At 39.5% G+C, this 12,007-nt stretch overlaps 1 protein-coding gene across 3 annotated transcripts in view; it reads right to left on the bottom strand.

The window, feature by feature from the left end:
* The window catches only part of asic1b (acid-sensing (proton-gated) ion channel 1b), a 335,432-nt gene that overhangs the window by 6,578 nt on the left and 316,847 nt on the right, over positions 1-12,007 (bottom strand). For all 3 annotated transcript variants that reach the window (XM_030134869.1, XM_030134866.1, XM_030134868.1), the window contains 3 exons: positions 7,808-7,899; positions 7,422-7,501; positions 2,944-3,045 (listed from right to left, as the gene is read on the bottom strand). In XM_030134869.1, coding sequence (XP_029990729.1) covers positions 2,944-3,045; positions 7,422-7,501; positions 7,808-7,899 — 274 coding nt within the window. The remainder of the gene's footprint in view (positions 1-2,943; positions 3,046-7,421; positions 7,502-7,807; positions 7,900-12,007) is intronic.

The raw sequence follows: 12,007 nt of genomic DNA, 5'->3' as shown, positions 1-12,007 counted from the left end.
GTGGATGTTTCTTGACAACACAGTGGTGCAGTGGTTAGAACTGTTGCCTCATAGCAAGAAGGTTCTGCGTTTGATTCCAACACCAGCCAACAGAGGTGGGAGTCTGTGTGGAGTTTGCATGCTCTCCCCTTGTCTGCGTGGGTTCTCTCCAGGTACTCCAGCTTCCTCTCACCATCCAAAGACATGCACATAATAGGTTAATTAGCTAATCTAAATTGCCCACAGGTGTGAATTTAAGAGTGATTAGTTCATCTCTATTTGTCAATTTTGTGATGTACTGGTGACATGTCCAGGTTAAACCCTACCTTCGCCCAATGGTAGCTGGGATAGGCTCCAGCACCCCCGTGACCCTCTCGAGGACCAAGGTTCAGAAGATGAACGAATGAATATCATTAACCTGATGCTGATGCTACTGGCAGCCAGGGCCAGATAAAATGTAAACCTCTCATTCCCAAACTTAAAGTCAGGACAAACTTAGGGTCTTAAATGGGTGGAAAAATACCAGATAACTATGTGATAGGTGATCTCTGGAAGACTAAAGAAATGTGCAACTATTTGAAATGCGTAGGAAAGGTGGCAAGACAGAAATGACATTAAACCACAAGACACAAAGTAAAAAAAATCTACCAGTCTCAATGAGATGAAAATGGTAAGGCAAAGGCAATAATGAGAGACATAAGTCACTTTTCCACTGACCCTCAAATTGCGCGAATATAACTTGTGCATAAAAATTTACCTAATGGAAAAATTACAATTTCGCCCAAACTCTCGATTTTTGATTAAAAGTTTTTGCGCTGGCAAGAGGTGTTTTTTTTCTGGGCGTAGTGCAATTGGTATATCACACAAAACTGCAATGGAAAGACCTTTTTCTGCAACTAGTCATGTGAGTAAAAAAGACCAGATGTTGATGGACATTACAACAAGTGAAGAAGAAGAGTTTAAAAGAAATGTGTGTATGTGTGCAGGGGCGCAGCTACCAATTATGAGCCCCATAAAGAAATTGACTATCTTCTCAATCCGTCAGATCGGGGGGTGGGGTGTATTTACGTTGGGGTGTGGTCCATAAACAATGTCACTCTTACGATAACGTGAAAATGAAACCAAAACTGAACATGCTTTCAACCTTTGCCTCCCGACTTCTACACCTCTCTTATACAGCAGATCTTACACGAAATTTTCACAACTTCTAACCTATATCCACTGGGCCCCCTCCACTGCTCTATGGGCCCCCCACAAATACTGGGTCCCGTGAATTCGTCATGTTTACTCCCCCCCTTATTGGTGCTCCGGTATGTGTGGACACACTAGGAAACTGATTCATTTTTTAATTTAGTACGGGGTAGAGTAGTAATACATAATAATAATGAATATATCTGTAAATCAATGTGATATTTACATTCGGCACCATGTTTATGGAAGGACTTCTTGTGTCATGTTGCGATAATAAATAAACAAATCATCGCATTTGTGATTTAATGGAAAAACCAACATTACGCACTTCTGTTTTTTCAACATTTAGTAAATATCAGTAAAGTTCTGCGCATATGTCCAATGGACGAGCGACTATAGACTAACAGGATGAAAAAGACAGTAAAAGAAACTTTTGGAAACATAGTTTTAACAGTGGGTAAGAGTGAATACTCTGGCGTATCAACATGTATTCTTTAAAATTCTGACATAAAATTGATTTCTTGGGTCTTAACAGAAAAAAAATTGGTATAAACCATTGGCTGATACAACTGATGATGATGGGCTAAAGAAGAACATGTACAGATGTGCAGATGTCATGTCAACACTGTACATTTTGTCAGTGAGTCATTGCAGTAGTGTTAATTTAGTGGTAACAGGGGTGCTTTCCATTTCACAACTGCCCCCTGCTGTTGATAGTAATAGTTATTTTTTCAATCTCAAAGCAACCAGTTACTCTTTTCAGACTATCTATAATGCTATAAGTCCCCTCTGTGTGATGCTATGTTGTAGTCACTTCATTACCATAAATATTAGATCTGCTGCTCACTTGGAACACAAAGTGGTTGGTTTTCAGTCACTGCATGTCTTCTTCTCTGAGACACATATTTGTTTTGTCCTCCATATATCAGTTGATTACACAGCATCTTCATATATTCTTGTGAAGAAATAAATGAAAATCAAACCATTTTTTCAGTTTTGTTCACCCTCTTTTGCCCATGAAATTGAAAAATCCCCTTTGAGTTTAAATTTTTGTTTGTCTAAATTGAAAGGCAAATAACCACTTGTGTTCTTCTGTTTTGGATCCCCTGTTTCTGAGAAAAGACAAATCCAATGACCAAAACATGCACAGGCTAACTAGGCAGCAACTGACTCATACAGTACATCTGAAAAAAAAAAAGATCCTTCAAGTCAAGTCATAAACATACTTTCAAATAAATGGGGCGAGCAACAAACCAAGTCACTATGAGAGACAAAATAGAATCCTGGAGCATTTTAGAGTTAAAAGATGACAGAAAATAATGACTGGATGAAAAAAGACCATAACTGCATCTGGAAAAGCAGATCAGAGGAGGACCACATCTTTCCTTTTTCTCTGCCAGGTTTCAGACCTACAATTAAAGTGAACTCGCTTCATTTACACTTGGAAATAAGTAAGCCGTCACACCTTCTAAAGCTCTAATTTCAGCCTTTCCCTGCCACTCCTGTCCTCCAGCTTTGATTAAATTCAAGCCACTTTCCTCTTTCCCACTACTCACTCTCTCTCAATTTTCTCTCCCCAATCACTTTTTCTCTGCCTCCGTGTCTCTCAAGTTGCTTCTCTCCCCCCCCCCCCATCTCTCCTTCTCCTTTCCATCATTCTGTCCTCCTTCACTCCGGCTGCAGTAGAGACCAGTGACGACAAAGAGGAGAGTGTGCCCCTGTCAAGCCGATACATTGTGACACAGTCAAAGTGCTTAGCAGCAGCCTACTGACATGGCGTTTCACATCATCCAGGCTCAGCACAGCTCCCCGGTCATTGTTGTTACGGCCTTTGTGTTTCTTCTTCATGCATCGGCACATCTTGTACTTGATCACCTGAAAAGAAAAGGTGATGACACCCATTACCTATTTGTTGGCATCACAACACAGTATTATCTTTTTTTTTGTTTATATGTAGAATGCACCAGAAACTTTTTTTGGTCTCCCTACAGCCTCACACCTTTCAGTTTAACAGCTTCAGATGAATGGCTATTCAAATATGATTGATTTCATGCATCTATAAATATGTTTCTCCATCGATCTTGTTCACGAGCAGGTGGATGCAGCTATTGCACCTTGTCTACCACACACGTGCGCACACACACGCACACACACATACACACACACACACACACACACACACACACACACAAAACCCATCTTTGTGTAGCTGTAGACGTGAAACAAAGAGGAAGTCAGCCACAGAGAGTTACTCTAATGAGAAGGGACACAGACATCCTGACTAATCTAAAACATAACACATTCAAAATGTTAATGTATTCAGCATTGCTGCTGAAATGTGTAGGGTAGTGTCACAGAGATTGGCTGAGGCACAGAGTGTTCGTCACACTCACAAAATCACGCCTGTGTGTGAATAGTTAACAACATGTAAAAAACTCCACTTTATAATTCCAGAATTCTGAAAGAGGATGAATTTCCATAGACAATACATTGCACTGGATGCATTAGGGCTCCGGAGTGTGACCATTAAGTCACATTTTGGGATCATTTTTGGAGATAACATTGGTAGGTTTTAAAACCTTAAAACCCCAGTCCCCTGGTACTTACTGGCTTGCAAATGTGTCCTGTGCTTTAAACTTTTAATAATCATCACTGTATGTCACTTGGCCCTTTGGTAACATTGACTGATATTTAAAAGTCAAAGATTGCAGACCCTCGACCTATTGGGGAGTCTGGTTTCGACCAGCTCTATATGTAAAGTGTCATAAGATTACTTCTGTTATGATTTGGCGCTACATAAATAAACTTTGATTGATTGATTGATTGACATCCACCGGGCTGAATCACTACACCATGTCATGAATGAAAACACTGCAAGACCCTTACATATGCCATAAGTCAGTTCCTTGATCCTTAAAACATTTTCCCAGGATTTGGATTCTTGTTTTTATCATCAAATGTTTGGTGAGAGGAGGTGATTTATGTGTCAACACTGTCAGTTCTCTCATCAGAGTAGTGACCTGAACTAGGGATGCACAGAAATACCAGCCAGACATTGGTGTCAACTCATATTTGTTGATATTTAGCGGTATTGGTATCGTCCAACAAGATGTATTTTCACCATTGGCAGTGGCAAAGATTTATCTGTTGTGATAATTTCAAAGTTTTTTCATAAATTTGAATATTTGAATCTCTGTTTATTCGAAATTACTATGGATGAAAGACCTTAAAATAGCAACTACTGTTATATTTATAATGACAATCTCTTTGTGAATAAATAACAAAAACAACATCAGTACTGGCATCAGCCAAGAATTTTGCAATCAGTGCATCCATAATATTAACACCGATTAAACATCAAATATGATGGATTTTGAAATGGAAAATACATGCTCTCAGTTCTGGATCAGGAGGAAATGAATTATGTTGATAGATACAGTCCTGTAACATGTTTGATTTTTTTTTTTTTTTATAACTGCCTTTATTTTTGAGAAAATGACAAAAATGTCAAAATATAGCGTATTTCTAAATGGTGAAGATTCTGGATCCATATTTAGATCATCTGCAGGGAGAACTCAGTAACAGCAGAGATCTATCACGTGTAGAAATTCCACGTTGAACTGTGCTATAGCTTGTGAGTTACAGCCACAGACAAGACCAACTGCAATCCCCTCATTGAGCAAGGGTAATACAGATCATTCAGAGCCTCCTGTGCCACTTCAGTGATGAGGTCAACTCAGATGATCAGCCGCTGATCTCATGATGAAAAAGAAAACGGTTTCCAAAACGAATCGCTCACACAATTGAAGTGTCTGCCATACTGGAAAGAAAAGAACTCTCCATATTGCTTGTGCTGCTCTGTGTGTGGATGGGGATTTGCATGGAAAGCTTAGACTGCTGATGTGACTGAAAACTGTAAACATGAAACACTTGTTCAGCTTGACATCAGCTTGAAACATAGACTATGCTGGGACAAATACACTGATGGAATTCCAGCCTCTACCAGCAGCAGATGTAAAAGCAGCACAAGTACTCCTGATGTATGACATGGCATTTAATATTCCTGTACATGTCCGTATCTACCACTACAGGGTGGAAGCCTATTTTTATACAAAAATAACCACCAAGGTTTTGTATAGATGAGGGGTGTCTAACATGTGGCCTGCAGGATGAATTTACAAAGTGCAAAAATTACACTGAAGATGTTAACAGTTAAAGGTTCAGGGCCACATTCAGCCCAATCCAAAGTGGATCAGACCAGTAATATAATAGCATAATAAAGAAAAAATGATGACAACTCCATGTTTTTCATCTTTGTTTTAGTGTGAAAAAAGTCCAATTGCATGATGAAAATATTTACATATACAAACAACCTTGAATCTGAAATTTCTTACGGGAAAATAAGTGGAACTTTAACAGTATTCTGCCTGTTACTGTTTTGTGCCTTTGTAGATTCACTGTGGTCTGTAAGGCAGGGTACACACATAAGGATTTTCTAAATCTGAAGAATTTTTTTATCTGTTACACACCCCACACATGAAGAAAAAAACCAAGCATTAAACAGTTTTGATCGTACTGTGTGTGCTTCAATAACCTCAACACAGCACACCACACACATAACAATTCTGTCCCACCCCCGATCTAGAATCTAGTCCTCCAAGCCAGAAATGTTGCGTGGTCAAACCTGATCTAACAAAAACAAAGAATAAGAAACATAGCATGACTTGGGAACAGAGTCCTGCATTGGGTCGGTTAACCCGCAAAAACATGCGGGGATGGGTAAAAAAAAAAAAAAAAGAAGAATTTTCATGGGTACGGGCCCAGGTAAAATTAAATATAATGCGGGTGGGTAGCAAGCAAGGAAGTGAAAAAATAAAAATTCGTGGATGAAAATAATTTGCAGGACATTTAAAGACAATGATCCTCTAATTTCACCATGGTTGATCCACAGCCGATTTGTTTTATTTTTAAGTGAGCTTCACCTCTGTTTACATCTGGCAACAGACATCATTGAGCAGCACATACTAGTAATTGATGCCTTGCGTTTTAGCCAAAAATAAAGCCCTTAAAAGTGAGTTACTGTGTAGACAATGTGTTTAATCACAGGTTGGGTTGTGGGTCTAATGTATGCGGGTATAGGCATGTGTGGGTTTGGGAAAGTAGACTTTTGCAGGACTCTGCTTGGGACTCATCAGCTTTCCCCACACTTTTCGTCGTTAATACTGATTAAGTTTAATATTTACGATGGTCGGCTCTGACCCATTTCAGAGACGATTATCGGTATAAATTCGCTCTTAAGACACCTCAGACCACAGGATAATCTAATAGGATAAACTTATAAGACATAAAATAATCTGGCGTTTGCCTTCCTTGGTCTGGAAGGGGGAAAATCAGGACAAAACAGCCCGATTATCTTTAAGTGTGTACCCTGCTTAAGTTGTCATGCACATGTAAATAATAAAATTGCTAAAACTGCAATTTTACTTTTTTGCACAAAAACAAAGAGAAAAAGTTTGGAGCTATTATTTAAAGGCTATTATACTGTTATTTTATCTGTCCTGGTTGAGATCAAATTGAGCTGTATGTTGCCCCTGAACTAAAATGAGTTTGACAATCCTGGTATAGACCATCATTTTTTACAGTGGAGAAGTCGTCAATCCGGCAGACTGCAGCCTCCAGAGAAAAGGGACGGTCAATTTAGACTTTAAAGCTCTTTTGTTAAAAACTAATGTTCTGTTTGTAAAGAAGAAAACATCTCCCTGTGCAGTGACAAGGGGTATTGATGTGTTTTAATTATTTTTAGACAACAGTGGGGCTAAATTAGGCACGGATGCACACGTTTGTAAGATTAATTCACTGCACTTAATTTCCATACCATTTATCTGTTGAGACGGAGAAAATAAGAATGTGTTACAATGCATACTGATTTAAGTGGTGTTCCAAACAACAGCTACTAAAGGAAAAAGTTAGTCTAGCACTGTGTGTATTATCCCGATGATGGTGGAGGCCATTATTCATTCAAAAAACATGTTCCATACACTGAAGGAAATTCAGGATGACTTATCAGAAGCCAAAAGAGCAAAAAAACAACTAAGCAAAAAAAGAGAGCAAATTCAATATTAGAGCAGGAAAAGTTAAAGTTAAAGCAGCACTACTGAAAGTCAGAACAAATGAGAAAGTAGATTAAAAGGGACAAATCACAGACGGAAAGAGTAATAAATAAAAGATCTGAGCTTTAGTTTTTATTTTACCTCATATAGATAGTCAAAGAGTTCGAGAATGGTGAGGATGCTCGCTCCGATGAAGAGACCCATCTGTCCTCCGATATCACCTGAAAAGATAGATATGCAGCCCTTTATAAGAGAATAACCCTCTGCATTCATATGAGGTTAGTATTGTAGAACACTGGAAATCTTATTTTGCTGATTCCCATGTCTGAAAATTGAGATATTTGACAAAAAGGAAATGAAGATGTTTGCAAAATAGCAGAAAAGTCACAATATATTAAGGAGACAGCATGTGTCCGTGTCTAAAAAATGCAAGTGCTTTTTTGTTATTGTCACTTAATATAAAAAGCGTCTGTCACGTTGCATAAAGCTTATTATCTGTTGCTTAGAAAACACATCTATTTTCTTACCCAGAAGCCCTGCCAATTCGTAGGCTTTCTTCTGTTCGATGGTCTCATAGTTTAGTGCTTCAAAGTAAATATCCAGAACCAGGATGTTGTCACTGAGAAGGAAGAACAAAGTGACGAGTTAAAACATCTCAGTTCAGGTTTTATACACTATAAGTTTGTCGAAGCATCCTAAGGCAGAGACGGCGACTGGCGACTATGCCACTTTTTGCAGATAATGTGTCAAATTGAGCAAATAACCTGTCGTCACTGACTCATTTCCCGTAGGTGGAAGGAGCCACTGAGGAATACAAAGGAAATGATGACAGCTGTTTGATTTCGTACCGTGTTAATGTTTAAAACTCGTGACTTCAGAAAGTAGAAAAAAGAACAGGGATTAGTTTGGAAGGCCCAGAGCAAGGCATAAAATTATTCTGATTCGTGAATATCCTCTCTGTGGGGCAAGTCAGACTTCACACCCCACTGGAGTTGAGATCAAAAACCCACAGCTCTACTTTGTACTTTCTTTTTTGTCTTCATGCACTGTTTTATTGCTCAAATTTCCACTTGTCTTATGTTTGAGACGAGTGATGATGTGTCAGTTGTAAAAGAAAACTCAACTGCTGCAGGCTCCGTCGAAAGAATAAAAGCAAATTGCAGGCGTTAATGCAGAGATGGAGATGAACTCATAAAAAAGTGAACATGTAACATCTGCTCGCTCCATGCTAAGTATGATATCGTTTCAACTCTTGCACTTTAACTACACTGACTTCATTAAAGGAAAATAAAACACTGTCGAAGAACAATAATCTTTACTCAGTGTATCGTTACATATTTAAGGTGGTATAAATCTCTTTAAAATGGGTGTTTGGGCTGTTTTCTCCTGATTTGTCAACATTGTTGCCAGAAGAATATATCTTATTGTGCGTTTCTGCAAAACTGTGAATGTGTATAATCTCAACATAATTTGTCATTGAGGGATCTGCTATTTGCTTTTCCAGACAGGAAGTGATTGAGGTAGATATTTATAGCCATAATTTTTCCACTGGAGGAGCGACTTTGTATCTCAGCTCCTGTAAGGATTTAGGATTAGGAAATAAAAAGTAAAAAAAATAACTAGAAGGACTCGGAGAGCGCAGACCTCCACCAAGGCAGATCAGTGTCCCGGAATTGGATGAAAATTTCAGGAAATGTTGATACTGGCACAAGGAACAAATGATTAAATTTTGGTGGTGATTGGGGGTGGGGGTGGGGGTGGGGGGGCATGGGGGCCCACTGATCTGCCTTGGCGGAGGTCTGCGCTGTCTTTTCTAGAAAAGCACTCATAGAGCGCAGACCTCCGCCAAGGCAGATCAGTGCCCATCCCCCCCGCCCCCAATCACCTAATCATTTGTTCCTTGTGTCAGTATCAACATTTCCTGAAATTTTCATCCAAATCCGTCCGTAACTTTTTGAGTTATCTTGCACACAGACAGACAGACAGACAGACAGACAGACAGACAGACAAACCAATGCTGACAAAAACATAACCTCCTTGGCAGAGGTAATAAATAGACTTGAAGAGTCTTTGAAGATGTTCATTTTTCTGTATTAAATGCACAGTAGGGGTCACTAACATTGCTAATGTTGTGATATAGCATGGGATCATGGGAGTTGTTTCTGATGTGATTTACATTTACACATGAGGTAATGTATTAAATGTTCAATATGTAGGACTCATATATGTGCTACATGTACTTATGAGATATTTGTGTTGGAGTCTGTGTTGTGCTGGAAGCTGGTGTTCCCATTTAGATCCTTAGGCTCATTCCAATGTAGAAGCCAAGTGTAACACTAGCTAAGCTAATGCTAGCTTAGAAACGCAGCACGCAAATATTGATGGACTACCAGCTACCAGGATGAAGTTTTTGTAAGTACTAGGGATGTAAACAATTAATTGACTATCAGTTAATCATCAATAAGAATTTGCTCGATTAAATTATTAATGGTCAGTTAATTGCCCTTTTCCACAGTGGGATTTGTGGTGTCGACAGTAGGGGGCGCCACTGCCCAAACTAGGCTTCATTGCTGAAGTTGAATAACCGGGTGGTCACCCTGTCCACCTGCCCACACCTGTGTGAAGGCTGCAGGTTTGTCCGCGCTGCGACGCCGCAGCTGGGATAGCCGGTCATCAAAGCGGATCATGGCGTTGATGAGTTAGAATCGCTTTAGGGACATGGTGGAGCGAAACACAGACCGGCCCATCTGTTTGTGGGAGCAGTACACCCCCGCCTAGATACACACACAAATGTGGGGTCAGTAGCTGGTTAGTGAGACAGAAGTTGAAAACATTTTCCAGGCTCCTGATCCAGACCACAGGTATGTCCTGCATTGTGTTCCACAGTCACCACGGTGGCCACGGGAAAATGGTGTGTGTGTGTGTGTGTGTGTGTGTGTGTGTGTGTGGGGTGGGGTGGGGGGGGCATTTCCACTGAAATCTCGCTCCATCATGTCAGTGATGCAAAGTCAGAAATGGCCATTTCTCCTAAACTGCCCCTCTTCAGATCCATCCATTTATTTATTGAATTTCTCTGCAGAAAATATTTAGTTCTACTCCATAAATGTCATTGCCTGTACTGTATCCAATGGTACAATAAATTAATCATTAAGGAATGACATGCTTTTTTTCATGAAGTATATAAACAGTATTTAGCTTTTATTCTTATAGACCCTATCAAAAGAGAAATTCAGGCTCTCAGGAAAATCACCACTTATCAATTAATCTTTAATCGATTGATAGGGTCAACCAACTAATGATTAAGGGATTAATCAAATAATTTGCATCCCTTGTAAGTACACATTTAGTGGTGTTAAAGGTTAAAGTTAATTCACTTTCTTACACCTGTAGGGAAATTTGTTCTCTGCATTTTGAAAAGACATCTCGCCATTTGACCTTGAAAAAATAGGCCAAGGTCACCTATTTTCAATAGGCTTCTGGTCCATGCCAAGATGCATCCACAGTATAAATTTGGTACAGATATCTCAGTGCATTCTTCAGAGAATACCATTATGTTGTTGAATGGACAGACAGACAGACAGATGACAAAACAATTACAATACCCCAGAAGTTGGCCAAGGGGTAAAAACTGTTAAATTCCTCCATAAATAAACTAGAAAAGCACTCAGAGAGCACAGACTTCCGCCAAGGCAGATCAGTGCCCTCCCCCCCACCACCAAAATTTAATCATTTGTTCCTTGTGCCAGTATCAACATTTTCTGAAACTTTCATCCAAATCTGTCCAAAACCTTTTGAGTTATCTTGCACACGGACAGACAGAGAAACCAATGCCGGCAAAAACATAACCTCCTTGGCGGAGGTAATAAAGACATTTTCTGCTTGTTGATATAATTTAAGCTATTTCATCAGTTCCACAAAAGCTGTCATATTCAGCCATGAGCAGTGTTATCATTCTGATCTGTTGAGATAAAACATGTTTTAATTCAGAAACACTAGTAAAACACCCAGCACATAGGTATTGGTTACTGCACTGTAGAGTGGTGACCCTGTTTGATTTGTCCACCTGTGTGAAGTATTCTTCTGCAGTCTGAGTGATGAGTCCCACTGTCAGGTGTCCTCCTGGTTTAGAGAGCTGACTTGCATTGCATCTGATCAGAGCTGCTGTCATGTAGCCATTGAAGCCATATGTCTCTGTGTCTCAGTTTCTACCATGTCTCTGTGTGGAGGTTCCCAGCAGTAACAGTCCACTGTCACAGACTTTAGTTTCACACCAATGAACACTGCCTGGATACCAGACACACTCCCAGCTAAAATTCATCACACTGACATCTCGTGCAAATGTGGCCAGTCAAAAAGTGAACCGGATGAAGCTTTTGCATCATTCTGACTGCATATGGTGTAATTATCTCATCCTGACAGCTCCACTGGGAATGATATATAAAAGATTCAACGGTTACTGCATCCTCTCCTCATTTCCTTCAACTACTTTTGATCTCTTCAGTAGATTTGTAAAATGGAAATAAAAGTACCTTCCTCATTTGTTTTTATATGCACTTACACACTTGCCAGTTGTGTAAATGTGTGTGTTAAAATACCTTACAGATATATATCTATAGTCTATTACAGAGCCTTTATATGTTGTATTGTCCACATTTTACTGTTATTCCTCACACTACCTTTACTTCTTGCACTTTAAGATTGGATGCTAAACTGAATGTCATTGTGTG

Source organism: Sphaeramia orbicularis, chromosome 5, assembly GCF_902148855.1.
Source record: "Sphaeramia orbicularis chromosome 5, fSphaOr1.1, whole genome shotgun sequence".
NCBI classification, from domain to species: domain Eukaryota; kingdom Metazoa; phylum Chordata; class Actinopteri; order Kurtiformes; family Apogonidae; genus Sphaeramia; species Sphaeramia orbicularis.
Note: the sequence above shows the minus strand (reverse complement) of the source record. Positions and strands in the feature narration are given on the sequence as shown.